The 17,572-nt window shown below is 41.7% G+C and overlaps 1 protein-coding gene across 1 annotated transcript in view; it reads right to left on the bottom strand.

The window, feature by feature from the left end:
- SNTB2 (syntrophin beta 2) overlaps positions 1-17,368 on the bottom strand; it is a 100,015-nt gene extending 82,647 nt beyond the window's left edge. The window contains exon 1 of the mRNA XM_021703348.1: positions 16,789-17,368. Within this exon, the coding sequence (XP_021559023.1) occupies positions 16,789-17,368 (580 nt within the window). The remainder of the gene's footprint in view (positions 1-16,788) is intronic.
- Between the last annotated feature and the right edge of the window lie 204 nt (positions 17,369-17,572).

Below are 17,572 nucleotides of genomic sequence, written 5' to 3'. Positions count from 1 at the left end.
TGCTCACAGAAAATATTTTAACCAAAAGTAAGAAAAAAACCCCACAAAAACAATTTATACAAAAATAAATTCCAGGGCGCCTGGGTGGCTCAGTCGTTAAGCGTCTGCCTTTGGCTCAGGTCATGATCCCAGGGTCCTGGGATTGAGCCCCGCGTAGGGCTCCCTGCTCTATGGGAAGCCTTCTTTTCCCTCTCCCACTCCCCCTGCTTGTGTTTCCCTCTCTCGCTGTGTCTCTCTCTGTCAAATAAATAAAAATAAAAATCTTAAAAAAAAAAATTCCAGGTGCACTGAGAACTTAAATGTGAAAAATAAAAGTTAAAAAAACAAAAAAACAACAAAAAAAAGAAAGAAAATGTTTTAACCAAACTCAAGATTATTATCTTCCAAATAAGAAATCCAAAATAACTGTTCAAACTTTTTTCTGAAAATCTGAGAACAGTGTCTCAGGAGAGTTTTTTTTTGGGGGGGGGGGAGGATGTATTGTTGTTGACAATAAACACAATCTAACAGGGTTAACATTCGTTTCAGCTGCACTTTGTTCCTAAACTGGTTAATACCCAATGATTTGCCACTAGTTCCCAACTCCAACTTAAAAATACATTCCTTTCATAAATAATTTTAGATTTCTTCAAATGGATAAAATGAATACCTTACCAAGTAGTATTAAAGGATTTTATGTCCATGCCTCCTTAATCCTTTCTATTTTGCCACATCCTCCCCCTCCCCATTCAGCATATCAACATGGCAAAAAATAAATTAGCCTGCTGTTTTAACTACAGACCTGCATTTGAGGGAGTCTTACAAGTTATAAGACTGCAACTTTTGGTTCAGTGCATTCTCTCCCATTTATTAGTGTTAATGAGTAGTTCTTCTCGTTTGGTGACATTAATACCATTACAAGATGCTGTACAAGATGCTTAGAAGAAGGCATCAAAATCCTTTAAATAATCATGTTTTCACATGTAATACTTCATGATTGCAGGTGGCAACTTCCAGCCCAGGCTGCTGTTTCCCTATGGCTTTCCTGAGTATTCTGCTTCAAAACCAGACACTTGGTGGCCCTGAAAGTGTGATGGGGAGTAATTATAATAAAACAGAGAGAGATGACTCCATTTGTCTGATATTTCAGTGACACATCACTGAAGAGGGAACACATATAAATGAATAGGTCAGCAGTGTTTACTAAAGTGTTTGGTAAAAGTTACACAGCAGTCTTCTGCCATTACCCCACAAAGAGAAATAATGAGGATCTTTAAGGTAGAAGAATCTTATCAGTCAGGTGAGGACAAAGTAATAGCAAAGAAACATAGTCAATACAAAAACATTATTTTAAGATGGACCATGGAGCACCTGGGTGGCTCAATCGGTTAAGCATGGGACTCTTGGTTTCAGCTCGGGTCACGATATGGGGTCGTGAGATAAAGCCCCATGTCAGGCTCCCTGCACGGTGGGGAGTCTGCTTCCCCTCTCTCTCTCCATCTATCCCTCCCCCTGCTCATGCACACACACACACACTCTCTCTCTCTAAAATAAATAATCTTTTTTTTAAAAAAAAGATGGATTATAGGTCTAAACTTGAAATACCACCATAAAGCTAATAGAAAAAAAATATAGAATATCTTCATGACCTTGAAGTAGGCAAAGATTTCTTGGACAGAACAAACAGTAACCATGAAGGAAAAAATTTCAGCTCAGCTAAATCTACCACTAAGGAAATGAACAGACAAGCTCCAGATTAGAAAAAATATTCACATGGGCACCTGGGTGGCTCAGTTGTTAAGCGTCTGCCTTTGGCTCAGGTCATGGTCCCAGGGTCCTGGGATCGAGCCCCGCACTGGGCTCCCTGCTCCGCAGGGAGTCTGCTTCTCCCTCTCCCTCTGCCTGCTATTCTGCCTACTTGTACTCTCTGTCAAATAAATAAATAAAATCTCTTAAAATATATATATATATATATATATATATATATATGAATGGCCAATAAACACATGGAAAGATACCTTTTCTTTATTCACCAGGTAAATGGAAATTAAAAACCAAAACAAAATACCATTTCACACCTACTACAAGAGCTAAAATAGTAAGATGAATACCACTTAATGTCAGCAAGGACATTAAGAGCTAAAATAATAAGATGAATACCATTTAATGTCAGCAAGGACATTAAGAACTCTCATACATTGTTGTTAGGAGTGTAAGATGGTACATTTACTCTAGGGGATTATTTTGCAGTTTCTTATAAAGTTGAACATGCATCACCCATGAATCAGCAATTCTACACTTAAGTACGTACCCAAGATAAATGAAAACATATATTCACATTCACTCACACACACACAAAAATTGAACAAGAATGTTCATGGCAGTCTTACTCATAAAGTCCAGAAATCAAAACCAATCCAAATTATAACAAGAAAATTATGGGGGTGCCTGTCTGGCTCAGAACGTGTGCCTCTTGATCTCAGGGTCATGAGTTCAAGCCCTATGTTGGGTGTAGACATTATGTAAATAAATAAAAAACTTAAGAAAAGAAAATTATGGAATACTTATACCATGAAATAATAATCAACATTAGAAAAACAATGAACTACTGGGGCGCCTGGCTGGCTCAGTCAGTAAAGCACATGACTCTTGATCTTCTTGGGGTGGTAAACTGAAGCCCCACATTGGGCTTAGAGTTCACTAAAACACACACACACACACACACACACACACACACACACAAAACAAAACAAAAAACTACTGATACAGGTAAAAACCATTAATCTCAAAAGCACAATGAAAAGTGAAAGAAGACTTACGCAAGACAGTACCGACTATGTGGCTCCATTCCTATATAAATTTCAAGAACAAAATTGATTTGTGGTGAAAGAAATCAGAAAGCAGTTACCTGGGTTGAGAATGGGGAGAGAAACTGATAGGAAAGGGTAATAAGGGAACCTTCTGGGGATGACGGAAATGTTCAGTACTTTATGTAGTCATGACACCGTTATACACAATTGTTACAACTCACTCAAGTGAACACCTAAGAGCATCTTACTGTGTGTTAATTATATTTCAACTTTCAAAAATGTTAAGGAGTCAGAATTAATCCAAGTGACAGTAAAGTAACCCAGCACAAAGAAAAATTGGACAGCTTTTTAATTTCATCTGAATCTTAAAAACTGTGAAATATTTAAAATACACTAAAAAATACAGAGTACAATATAATGAACATTCATATAACTCAACTTTATCAATCTTCACATCCTGTCATATTTGTTCAGCTTTATTCCCTGACAAAAGACCCCCATGAACCTCTCTTTGACTCCATTCATCCTCCTTGCGCCCTAGCGGTAATTATATCCTGAATGTGGTATATAACAAATTCATTATTTTTCTTGTATTTCAATTCCAAGGACCTAAAAAGTAAACTGCACTGCAGCAGCACTTTTAGGCCACCTGTATTTTATTTATTTACTTATTTTTATTATTTTTTAATTTAGTTTTTTAAAGATTTTATTTATTTTTGTGTGAGAGAGAGCACAAGCACGAGCAGGGGGGAGTGGGAGAGGGAGAGGGAAAAGCAGACTCCCCGCTGAGCAGGGAGCCACATGTGGGGCTGGATCCCAAGACCCTGGGATCATGACCTGAGCTGAAGGAAGATGCTTAAATGACGGAGCCACCCACGTGCTCCATTTACTTACTTTTATTTTTATTTTATTATTTTTTTAAAGATTTTATTTATGTATTTGAGAGAATGAGATAGAGAGCACAAGAGGGGGGAGGGTCAGAGGGAGAAGCAGACTCCCTGCTGAGCAGGGAGCCCGATGCGGGACTCGATCCCGGGACTCCAGGATCATGACCTGAGCCGAAGGCAGTCGCTTAACCAACTGAGCCACCCAGGCGCCCTCCATTTACTTACTTTTAAAGATTTATTTATTTGAGAGATAGAGTGCATTTACTTGAGAGATAGGGTGCATGAGAGGGGGGGGAAGGGCAGAGAGAGAGAATCTTCAAGCAGAGAGCCTTGGGGCTTGATCCCAAGACCCCTGAGATCATGACCTACGCTGAAACCATGGGTCAGTTGCTTAAACAAATGGGCCACCCAGGCTTCCTAGGTCACCTGTGTTTTTTTTGTTTTTTTTTTTAAAGATTTTATTTATTTATTTGACAGAGAGAGACACAGTGAGAGAGGAGCACAGGCAGGGGGAGTGGGAGAGGGAGAAGCAGGCTTCTCGCATCGCAGGGAGCCCGACGCGGGGCTCGATCCCAGAACGCTGGGATCATGACCTGAGCTGAAGGCAGGCGCTTAACGACTGAGCCACCCAGGCGCCCCGGTCACCTGTGTTTTAAATAACCTTTTTATACTTGAGATTTGATGCTCTGTATACTCCATCCTTCTTTCATTTAGTAAACATACATAATACCAGTGATGTGATTGGTGTTTTGCTGGGTGCCAAGAATGCAGTCTACAGGAGCAGAATGCCTGGCATAAAAATAATTTCATGCCAGTGTTCTAATGCTAATAGAGAATACATTAAACTTTTTGCAAAAGAAGTTGATTACTTACTTGCCAAAATATTCCAAACATCTAAATCATTGTGAGTAAATTTAGTTGACAACAATGGCCAACACAAATATATTATTTATGCAAATAATTTCCCCCTTTCTCCTCATTTTTCACACTAAAAAGGGCAGAGAGAAAGGAATCACTTGGCATCTAAGTCCTAGAGTTTGGCTTTCTTTGCAATATTCATTAAGAGGGTCTTGCCCTCATTCACTAAAGAACAATAAAGAAACTCAAGTTACACAATAATCAGTGGCAAAATTAATTGCAATCTAGATCACCAATATTCCTTCTTCCCTAAGTGATTCTTTTCTGCTTGAAGATAGCTTTATAAATGCTGCCAGTGTTGGTCTAAAGAAGACTAGTTACTACTTATTTTTTTTTTAAAGATTTTATTTATTTATTTGACAGAGAGAGACACAGCAAGAGAAGGGACACAAGCAGGGGGAGTGGGAGAGGGAGAAGCAGGCTTCCTGCTGAGCAGGGAGCCCGACTCGGGGCTCGATCCCAGGACCCTGGGATCATGACCTGAGCCGAAGGCAGACGCTTAACGACTGAGCCAGCCACCCAGGCGCCCCATGAAGACTAGTTACTATTTATAATGAAAGATGGAAGAGTGAAAGCTGATTTATCTGCACATCTACAACATAAAAATCTCTTATCTGGCACTTCCGTGTATCTCCATCACAACAATAAAGTTCACAATAAGGTATTACAAATCCAGAGGTTCCATCTGAATAATCAAAAAGAGATTAAACTATATTTACAATATTTTTAGTGTTAAAAATAGTTTGATTATATTTCAATTCTCTGACAGTCCATGTATTTGTATATAGTCAGTTTAACTACAACTCTTCAGTCTCTATGTTATATTTAGAGTGATAAAATATGAGAACTAGAAGGCATCCTATTTTTAATAGATAAGAAATGTAAGGCTTGTAATGCTGAAATTTTTTTTCCAAGGTCATATAGGGAGCTAATGGCCATCAGAAACGCTTTGCTTTAATTTTCTCCCAAGTATCTTGGCCTCTCATGCTTAGGTTTGGAACCAAAGCATTTCTGGTACCAGAAGACTCAGGGAGTTTCTGTTACCACAACCCAAGGATTGGAGATGTCCTAAGGATCCCAAAGACTTCTTTTGAGGCCCAAGCACAAAAGAAATAGAAGGGAATTTGAGAAATAAAAAGAGTGGGAGGAAACATTGGTGGTAGAGGAGTAAGAGCAGAACAGATCTTTCTCCCAACCGCAACGTCCCTAGAGAGAAGCAGAGGAAAAACATGCAAGGAAAACATTTTTCTTGTCAAATATATAGATGAAAATATACGTATAAATACATATGAATATATTTACAAATCTGCCAGACCTGGCTGCTAAAAACTAGCTTGGCAGCATTTAAAATTATTTTCTTTATTTTCCAGTATCAATGCCATTTACTAATCTGTGAGTACTGTCATCATTTTGTATCCTGAAATGAAATTAACAAATACAAAAATCAACTCTAGAACACTGTAAGTGGACAAAGCAGATCCATATAAAAACATCTGTGGTGGGGCGCCTGGGTGGCTCAGTTGTTAAGCGTCTGCCTTCGGCTCAGGTCATGATCCCAGGGTCCTGGGATCGAGCCCTGCATTGGGCTCCCTGCTCGGTGGGAAGCCTGCTTCTCCCTCTCCCGCTCCCCTGCTTGTGTTCCTCTCTCACTGTGTCTCTCTCTGTCAAATAAATAAATAAAAATCTTAAAAAAAAAAGGGGGGGGGCCCCGGCTGGCTCAGTCCGTGGAGCATGCGACTCGTGATCTTGGGGTCATGAGTTCAGAGCCCCACATTGGGTGTAGAGCTTACTTTTAAAAAAAAATCTTTGAAAAGACTAACGCCAAATATTTATCCTTAGTACTCTAAAATGTCGTATAGATTACTAGTGGTTTTTTAAAATGTAGACAGCCCTTACTGCAATGAAAACAGCTAACAATTTAAATACCTTTACTGGCCAACAATTACAGCAGAATAAGGAGGTAAATCCAAGACACTTAGTGTTCAGTGAAACATTGTGTTCCATTTGGGCAAACATTTATTTGTAAAGGTGGATACGGTTTGGAGAATGCTACTTTGCTAAAATTGATGTTTTTCAAAAGTAAAATAACATTGTAATATACTAAAAATGGAAGAGCTAACAGAAAAAGTTTGGCTAGAATGATTACAAAAGAAAACTGACTTTTGCATTACAAAGCAGTTAGCAGACAAGGAATAAAATTGTTACAATACCTAAGACATCAGTTTATTATTTTTACTAATAATACATTAAATTTATTAAAAAATCAGTGCTTTAAAGTCTTGAAAACCAGCTATTTCATCAAGTGTGTTTGCTGGAGTTTGCACATCACTTGCTCGTTCTTACCTCTGGACATGCCACTGCCCTCACAAAGAATATTTATGTCTATCTTCTGTACCTCCCACCCCCCCCTCACCTGACCCAGAAGACATTCCTAACATCAGCTGCTTCCTTATTCCAAGTTCTTTCAGCAGTTGTCTACCACTTGTAATGTATGAAATAATGTAGGTTAATTTATGTGCAGTTTATTAGCATGTTTATACCCATTCTGGGTACTTCTTAAAAGTAGGGCCTGTGTGGGGTGCTTCACTGGCTAAGTTGTTATTTTCTTTCCATCTCTCCTAGAGTGCCTAGCAGGGTGTGGGTATTCAATATGAGCTGATTAATCACATAGAGCTATTTGTGCCCAGCATGAAAAATCCTAGACAAAGGCAAGGAGGCATTAACAATAACCTCCAGACAGATGCAACAACACAGAATCCAGGAGCACAATTTCCTGCACATTAAGCCAATCATAACAATAAATCCTGTTGGTCTTTAGATTTGCTAGCTTCTTAACCTAAACAGAATCATGAGAGAAGCAGTCTATTATAATGATAAATACCAAGAGGTGTGGAGTCTGACTAATCTGAATAACTACCTTGCCTCTACCAAGTGCTGTGACCATCGACAAATTATTTAATCTCTCCAGGCCTCAATTTCTTCAAATTGATTATGCCTGCCTTACAGTGCTGTTAAAAGAATAAACTGTGATAATGCACATAAAGAGCTTAGCAGCTGTAAGCTCTCAATAACATCATTATTATTTGTATTGTTTCAATTTTTTTTTAAGTTTACAATTTAGCTATAAAATATCTTGGGGCACGTGGCTGGCTCAGTTGGAAGAGCATGTGACTCTTGATCTCGGAGGTTATGAGTTTGAGCCCCACATTGGGCATACATCTTAAAAATTTTTCTTTTTAATTTTTTAAATTAAAATTTTTTTATTTTTGAAATTAATTATAAATACATAATAATAAATCAATGGCTTCAACATCTGCATTGTAAGAGTGGAGGCAAGTCTGCCTAGCAACCACCCCATTCTGCATTTCACAGTTTGGTGAGGCTGCCAATCTTGATATACCAGGGATGGGCATATGACCCAGGCCTAGAATCACAGTCTCCATCATCTTGGAAAGAGTGATAGTTTGTAGAGGTAGAAAAAGCAGAGCTAATCAAAGTCCTTCCAAGAAACTGGTATATGGGTGCTAGAAGAAAAATGCTTCTTTTTTAACAGGGGTTATTAAGTTATGGCAATATATTCCTAGAACTGCCAATGCCATTTTAGCTGACTATACAGAATTAGACTCTCCACAGCAGGAGATGTTGCAGCCAAGATAATTTGAGCCTTTGGATTTCTCTGGACCTAAACCTAGATCCACCCTCAGTCTTAGGAACTATATGAGGCAATACATTCCACTTCTGCTTAGTTTGGTTTGGGTTTCTGCAACCAAAATAATTCTTAACTAAAAAAAATTGTACAGGGGCGCCTGGGTGGCTCAGTTGGTTAAGCATCTGACTTCAGCTCAGGTCATGGTCCCAGGATCTTGGGATCAAGCTTCCTGTCGGGCTCCCTGCTCGGTGGGAAGTCTGCTTCTCCTTCTCCCTCTGCCCCTCCCCACCGTTTGTGCTATCTTCTCTCTCTCTCAAATAAATAAATAACATCTTTTTTTTTTTTTTAAGATTTTATTTATTTATTTGACAGACACAGTGAGAGAGGGAACACAGCAGGGTGAGGGGCAGAGGGAGAAGCAGGCTTCCCGCCGAGCAGGGAGCCCGATGCGGGGCTCGATCCCAGGACGCTGGGATCATGACCTGAGCCAAAGGCAGTCGCTTAACCGACTGAGCCACCCAGGCGCCCCAATAAATAACATCTTTTAAAAAATAGTTTTATTGATCAACTGGTTTTATTAATAAGTCTATGATTTTTCTGAGTCTCTTTCAAAATCAAAGCTTCCCATTTTCCAAGTGCGAAGTATAACATTTTACATATGTGACAGATTATTCTTAACTGGATATATGTCAAAGAATTCTAGTAATGTCTTGGGAGCCAAGTCACAGAAACAAACCAAGTTTGAGTTCTCTAACTCTTTTATTCTTTCCAAAAGGCAAATCTACTAACGCTGTAATCACCAGCACTTTGTTCACATACAAAATTATTTCAAGAGTTGTGCTTTTTAAACTGAAATCAAACACGAATTGTATGAAGGAATCAGCTTATTTTCCTTATGCTGGCACTCACATAAATAATAAAATAAAATAAAAATAACTAAATCAACTGTATTTCTCCAGACACAAAATATTAAACACACCAGAACATACGGTCATTTCTCCAAAGCCAAAATCTCCTTTCTGGAATCTAGGGAAAAACCCTTTTAAAGGAAGAATATGCTCTTATGCTGTGTGACTAGATGTAAAGTTTACAAACTAAAATTTTTCTTCTCAGTCCCCAGAGCCAGCAGAGTTGTATCGCCTAAGTGCTTTATAACAAAGCTGAATGGTATAAGCTTAATATCCTCCCAAGTATTCCATTTTTTCCCACTGGTAATAACCATTCCCCTACTATCCCTGGATAGAAACCTCAGAGCCAGGGCGCCTGGGTGATTCAGTCGGTTAAGCGTCTGCCTTCGGCTCAGGTCATGATCCCAGGGTCCTGGGATCGAGTCCATCGGGCTCCTTGCTCAGCAGGAAGCCTGCTGCTCCCCCTTCTTGTGTTCCCTCTCTTTCTGTCAAATAAATAAATAAAATCTTAAAAAAAAAAAAAAGAGAAGAAACCTCAGGGCTAATTGATTACATCCAATCTGCCCCCACAGCCTGTCATTTCTTCCTTTAAAACAGTGGCTCTCAATTTTCCACCCAGTGTCTCCCAGGGATCAAATGCCTGTGCTTGCGACAGAGGCTCACTCCCAGAGGTTTTCTACAAGTGTCCATCTTTGGGTGTAGAGGCAGTCAGAAGGATGCTATCTAGGTAGAAAAAGGTCCCCAGTGGATTCTGCTGACCCCTGGCAAAAATCATCTGCTTTAAACGTTCTTTGAGGGGCGCCTGGGTGGCTCAGTCAGTTAAGCGCCCAGGATCCTGGGATCGGGCTCCCTGCTCAGCGGGAAGCCTGCTTCTCCCTCTCCCACTCCCCCTGCTTGTGTTTCCTTTCTCACTGTGTCTCTCTCTGTCAAATAAATAAAATCTTAAAAAATAAATAAATAAATGTTCTTTGAATCGCGTCTTCCTTTCTATTCCCAGTGCGCCCACCACCACCCCCTTCAATGGTCACCACCTCTGCTTTGAGCTGCTTTCATTACAACAGCTGTAGTTTTTCCTACCTTTCGTCTTTCCTCTCTGCATTGTATCCAATGCATCCACTGCTGCCAACCCAAAATTCTGTTCCCATCATGTCACTTCCTGGCTCAACAATGGATTGCATCAGTTCCCCACCCCTTCTATCTCTTCAACCTCTTCCCTTGTCTGTTGGCCTTTTCTCCTTGCCTTACAAGTATGTCCCAATTCTTCCCCATGTAAAACAAAATAAAAAACAACCAGCTACAAAAGTAAAACCTTTCTTGGACACTTCATTTAATTCTAGTCACCATGATTGCTTCTTTTTTTTCTGAGCAACTTTTAAAAAGCATGGTCTACTCACTGCCTCGATCCTGTCACTCTGCTGAAATTGCTCTTACAAGAACTCTAATGATCTGGTTCTCTAATTACTAAATCCAATGGACTTTTTAATTCTTGACTTTCTTGGCTTCTGTAGCATCTGAAGATGCTGATCACATCCTCCTTTTTGGAATTCTTGCCTTGCTGACTTGCACTGCACCATTTTCTCCAGGCTCCCTCCCTACCTCTCAAACCTTTTCTTTCCAGATTCCTCTTCCTGTACTCCTTTTTTCAAATGTAGGGGTTCTGCAGGTTCCATCCTGGTTCTACTTCTCTTTTTAATTTGCACTCTCTCTTGATGATTCCATTTACACTCATGGCATCAAATACCACCTCTACCCTGACATCTCATAAATCTTCATTCTCATATCTCTCTTGACTATAGACCATACTCCAGACTGGCTACTGGACTTCTGCACCAGGATGTCACACAGGTAACTCCAACATGCCCCGAACCAAACTTCTTTGTTTTTTTTTTTTTAAGATTTTATTTATTTATTTATTTATTTATCAGTCAACCGACTGAGCCATCCAGGCGCCCCAGACCTACTGTTTCTGTCTCCCTAATATTGTTCAGCTTCATACCGTCCCATCCAGTCTCACTATCGTTATGGTGTTTCAACAACCTCCTAACTGCTTTCCCTTACCTCATGTCTTGAGCTCCTACACTCCACCTGCCCTTCTGAACTTCCTAAGACATCATTCTCTCACTAAAACACTCCCTCATTTAAAGCACTTTAAATTAGCCTGGGTGGCTTCCCAAGGCCTAAAACTTTTGACAGCACACACCCATAGGTAAAATGTGAGTCTACACTCTCAATCTGTGAATATTCATTAATACATATATATTATTAAATATCCTTAAGATATAGAAATCAAGAGAGAATGGCATAAATAAATAAAGATTAAATTAAGACAATAACATATTCCCGATGAAATCAAACTATCATTAGCTACTATATGACTCAAACTACAAGATACTCTCAGGACCAAGTTCATTAATAATTATAATGTGCTAATCCACATTTATTTATTTTTTTTTAAATTTTTTTTTAAGGTTTTATTTATTTATTTGACAGAGAGAGACACAGCGAGAGAGGGAACACAAGCAGGGGGAGTGGGAGAGGGAGAAGCAGGCTTCCCGCAGAGCAGGGAGCCTGATGTGGGATTCGATCCCAGGACCCTGGGATCATGACCTGAGCTGAAGGCAGTTGCTTAACCAACTGAGCCACCCAGGCACCCTGTGCTAATCCACATTTAAAATAGTCTTCTTGGCAATTTCATTTTTTAGGCTGCCTTCTCAACAGATCTGATTACCTTGAAATGTGACAAATAGCTCCTACTAGAAGAAATGTCAGCTTTACCTTTTTGTTATTGTTTGTAGTATTATAATTACCTTTAATCCATGGTTTCTTTGTGCAAATCTTTAAGCCACTTGTTCATTTTGAGAAGACTAATTTAGTTAAAAGCACATGATATAATGTATATCCACTCAATCAGGCTCAAGTAAACTACAATAAGTCACAATATGATAACAGCAAATTAGTAAGGTCACCACTCTCAATCCCTTTGCTTTGTGAAGCTTTGACTCTTTCCTCGAGATATCACCTTGTATATCAAATGTGTAATGGCCCCATCTTGGAAGACTGAGAGAACCTGTATCACCCATACATTAAATATTAATAAAGCTCAAGTTCTTTTTTTCAGGTTGAAAAGTAAATATAAACCCCACTTAGAGACAACTGCTTGCACTGCATACAAGGCCCCTGATGATCTCTGGCCTCTGCCCACCTTTCCAGCATACTTTCAGGCACACATTTCTTACCATGCTTTACTTCTCTCAACACACCAGCTACTTGTCACTTTCTTACCTTTGACATGCTATCTCCTTTGCACTTCTTTCTCTGCTTTGAGGGCACCATGTTCTCACCTCTTTTAAGTTCTCACTTATCACAACCTGTTATAACTGTTTCCTTACTAGCCTAAAGGGCAAGGATTACTCCCAATTTTTAATTCCCACCATCTACCACAACACCTTGTTTGCAGTAGGTACTTAATAAATGTTGACTGACAGAATGAAAAAGGTCCAAATTCCTCTGGCTGGCTTTCAAGGCCTTGCATAATCTGGCTCCAATTTATCTACCCAGCCTTATTTTCTTCCAAGTCCATTCCTATTCTCCTCACTTCCCATCATATGTCATGCTCATTTTGGCTTTTGTTTAGGTTACCCCCTCAACGTGGAAGGCCTTCCATCTACAGAGAAGCAACCTGTCCTTCAAGCCTCAGATCTAATTATCCTTTTCCCATAATGTCACACTCTACTCTTCCACCCCACAACGGATCATTCCCTTCAGAGAACTCTCGAAGAGGGAGTACTACACATTTGATCGCTTACTCTCTACGTGGCAGTTTTCTCTCCCCAATTTCAGTCTAAGTTCTTCAACGCCAGAGACTACTTTCAACTTATTTTGCACGCTGATCTCTCACAACGCATTGCAACATGATGCACAGGAGAGGCTAAGAGCCTCTCCTGTGCATCAAATAAATAAAATCTTTAAAAAAAAAAAAAAAAGATACAGCAAATTCAACATACAATACCTGATGGGTGAGCAGTCACCCCTTTATGCTTACAGTCTGAATATCTCTGCATAGCATAGCTGAATATCAATTCTAACAGTCACTAGCCAAAACTATAAGCACAGAGAAAAGCAAGTTTTAAGGTTCTGAGTGGTAAAATCGCTTCTCAGCCTTTTGGCTAAAATCAAGGGTAAGGTTCTGAGTGGCAAATGAGAAGAGGAAAAATCAAAGGGATGGGAAACTAAACGCAAATTTAAAAATAAAAAAGTTGGCCTATACAAGAGATGACAGGAAAAAAAGATTAGAAAAAGGTGTTTGCAACCAAGAAATGCAAACTCATTCTTAACCTGCTCACCTACAGTAATCTTTCTTTTTTTTTTTTTTTTTAAAGATTTTATTTATTTATTTGACAGAGAGAGACACAGAGAGAGAGGGAACACAAGCAGAGGGAGTGGGAGAGGGAGAAGCAGGCTCCCCGCTGAGCAGGGAGCCCGATGCGGAGCTCGATCCCAGGACCCTGGGATCATGACCTGAGCCAAAGGCAGACGCTTAACGACTGAGCCACCCAGGTGCCCCTACAGTAATCTTTATTCTTACCACGTATTTCATTTCAAGTAAAATGGTGCCTTGGGTTTTAACAACTTGTTATCCTGGCTATTCTAAGAGTGGTTGTGTCATCTCACTTGTACCTTCATGACCCATTCCTACCTTCCTCATTCAGACTTTGGTTTTTGTTATTGTTGTTTACTGCTATATTCCCAGTCCCTAAGAAAGGACCTAGCACACAAATTGTCAAATGAGTAACAACCCTCTGAAGGAGGTATTATTACCATCCTGGTTTTTCAGATGAGGAAACTAAGGCTTAGCAAGGTTGAGTAACTTGCCCAGGGGTTACAAACCACTAGCCAGAAACAGACCCACGTCTGTTTGACCACAAAGTCCTCATTTGTACTTACCCTCACTGGGCAAAATAACTTCCTACTGTCTCTCTTTTGTGTGTATTTACTGGTGGCAGCTTTCTCGTAGGGGAAGCTTCCGCTTCTCCATCAACCTTTTCCCAGGCATCCTCAGCCTCTGACCCCCACTGAGGTCTTCTACAGATCTCTCCTTTCTCTGCGCTGTGTCCTCTCCAGAGTTCTATTATAACATCCTTTTTAGCCCTTTGCTATAGTTACTTCTCATCTCTCTCTCTTTTATCTCAACTCCAAACTTCCTGAGGGCAGGAATCAGGTATCTTCAAGTGCCTCTGGCACATGGTAGAGTTGAGTAAATGTTTGATGTATCAATGAATAATCCTGACAAATCCATGAGATAAAAAGGAACCCTTTAGCTCAGTTCCCTAACCATAGGCAACCAGAGACTACCGCTTTCCTTTGCTTGAGGGTGGCAAGGGCATGTCTGAAATTCCCTGCCCACATCACAAAAGAGCATACTTAAGGCAGCTTTTCAAGTTTTGAGACATCTAATGGAAGAACAATAAGGTTCCAAAACTTTAAGGACTAAGCATAAAATCTACCTTTTAGAAGTGGCCTACCTGGATGGAACACCAGCTCTTGATTTTAAATAATGTCTGACTGGTTCAATTAAATCACTGTTTTCAGTGATTTAGCATATTCTAAGTAATTTTATTTTTATATCTCTTTGGCTTGAAAGTGTAATTTCATACTTCCCCACACATTTAAGGACAAAAACTGCTTGTCTTTTACAAAATAGGAAAATAAAACAGAACCTGTGTGTTAGGTAAAAAGACACTTGATAAATATGTTATTATGCTGCTGTTTGTAAAGCCTCCTTCCAAAAGCACATGTGGCCTATTTCAGACTAATGAATACCGGGCAACATTTACTAGATGATTTTCATTTCACTGGTATGAATACCAGGTTCAAAACATATCTAAACAAAAACTGGGCTTTTAAGAAATATATGGTGTAAAGAGCTGAAACGTCTGCCCATTACCGGTGAGTACTACATAAATAGTACTACTCCAATATTCTGGTTCTAAGAATTTATAACCAAATGCTTAGCTAGACCAATTTCAAGGTGCACATTTAAGGTTACAAGGTTACAATTTTTTTTAATACACCCACTGCCCAAGCCACAGTCTATAATTTTACTCCATTTATTAACACGAATTTCTGAGCAGTGTCTGGCACCACCTATAAGTAAGGTATAAATAAGATTTATAAATAGGATATTATAAAGATGGGACACTGGAATTTCATACTTGGGAATACATACAAACTAACATTTTTCCAAGTATTTACAAGCAGTTTTGGGAAAAAGTGAACATCACTTTGCCAAGCTGGACTTCTGACCTCTCAGTTCCATGACTAGTCTCTGCCTACCCCTATTCCCCACCCATTCCCTTCTGCTCTTCCTCTGCTAGGAATACCCTCCTGACTCATCTTTGCCTGTCTATGTCCATTACTTCCTTAGAGACCTGGCTCAAGATTCAGCTCCTTGAAAAAGGCCTCCCTGACTAATCCTGATTTCCACTGCTTCCTAACTTTGCATTCCCTTGGCATTTATAGTTTGCATTACATAATCAGTAACTTCAAGTTGTTTTGCATTTTTCCATCATGTCCCCAACTAGAGACCAAATAGAGGAACATTATCTTTTATATCCTCTTCTAAACAGCCAGTAATAAATGCTTCCTTCTTGAATGACTGAATCACCCGTGAGAGAAAGGCATTCGCTCAAAAATTTCTGGCTTTTCAGATCACCTTGACAATACTCTACCACCTCCAACATGCATGAGTACTTCACGGAAATGAGATTTACTTTTGCCTCTCATAAATTCATCACAAAAGATCCAGATTACAGATCACGTCGGTACTTAAAGCAAATAATAATAGTGGCTATTCAAACATATCTTGAGATTTAACATTTCAGGCTTCATTCAAAGCCTTGAAGCAGCACGCCTGTGAATGCTAGGAAGCTGGCACCAGTCTCTTGCAAAAGGGGCAAAACTCTAGTTGGCAGTAAATGTTCAAACACGTGAGCCTCCTCTGTTAAACAAGGCTCATTAGGCACACAAACTTGCTGTTTCAGCTTTCTGGCTTCGATGAAGTGCTATGATCTCTTTTGGTTATTGTCGAGAGTCCATGGTGGGTTAAATTCCCATAAATTAACCAGTAGTTTCGGTGGTTTGCCCAAACATACCACTGGCATCGGTGTGGGTGGTTTTTTTGTTTGTTTGTTTGTTTTTTAAACAGACCCTCTCTCGCCCGGGGGAGCCAGATGTGAGTGAAGAGAGCGCCAACCCGGCATTTCGCAGGAGGCAAAGCGAGACCTCCAGGACTCGAGCCCTTCAGTATCCCTCTAGTTCTTAGTGTCAGCTTATCTTGAAGAGGCGGGGCTTCAAGCGCTGCAGCTTTTTACTAAATCTCAACCGAGTCTTCCTTAGGGACTGAAAGCCAACTTTTCCTGCAAGAAGCATCAGTTTTTTCCACACTCAAAGCCCCAGTGGGCAGGGTCCAAGGGAGAGCCGGGCCACCCGCGCCGGGAAGCCGAGGACGCGGAGGGGGAGGGAACGGACTCTCTCCGCAAAGGGGGCCAGGATGGTAAAAACAAAGTGAGCGCCGGCCAGCCCAGCGCCGCCTGCCACCCCGCCGCCCCGCCGCCCCGCCGCCCGCCGGCCCCGCTCACCCTCCAGCAGCACCTCCTTGCCCGCGCGCTTCAGCGCCTGCACGGCCTGGTCGTGGGTGGCCTGGCGCAGGTCGGTGCCGTTCACCGACAGGATGGCGTCGCCCAGCCGCAACGCCCGGCTCTGGTCGGCCGCCAGCCCCGGGAAGATCTTGGAGATGAGGATCGGCATCCGGTTCTCGCGGCCGCCCTTGATGCTGATGCCCAGGCCGCCCGCCTCCTGCTTCACTACCCGCACCCGGCGCACGGGCGGCGACGCGCCCGCCTCGCCCGCCGGGCCCCGCGGCGGCGCGGGCGGGCTCGGGGGACCCAGGCCGCGGCTGGGGCTCCCCGGTAGCGAGTCGCCGGCGCCGCCGCCGTTCGGGAGGCCGTTGAAGGCAGCCGCTGCCGGCCCCAGAGCCGGCTCGGGCTCAGCCGCCGCAGCGTCGCCCGTGAGGCTTAGGCTCTCCCCGCTGAGCTCGGCCACCACACGGACCCAGCGCTCCCTCAGGAGCAGCTCCACCAGCCCCGCTTTAGTGGCCCGCGTCCACACCGCCATGGCCGGCCCCGCTCCCGCCGCCGCAGTCGCCGCAGCTACCCTCATTCCAGTCAGGCAGCCTCGGCGCTTCCCCCTTCCCGCCCGAGGGGGCGGGTCCTGTCCCTCCCCCCCCCGCAGTCTTTCATTATTCATGAGAGGCCACGCCCGTCGTCCGGAGGGGCGGGGAGTGGCCGGCGGAGCAGCTTCCGGGAGGTTAAGTCGTTGCGCTGCTTTAGGCCAGTCCCTTGATGCTCGCTGGACTTGGGCAGC

The sequence above is a fragment of the Neomonachus schauinslandi genome, chromosome 16, assembly GCF_002201575.2.
Source record: "Neomonachus schauinslandi chromosome 16, ASM220157v2, whole genome shotgun sequence".
In the NCBI taxonomy this organism is placed as follows: Eukaryota; Metazoa; Chordata; class Mammalia; order Carnivora; family Phocidae; genus Neomonachus; species Neomonachus schauinslandi.
This window is presented reverse-complemented; position numbering and strand designations above follow the sequence as displayed.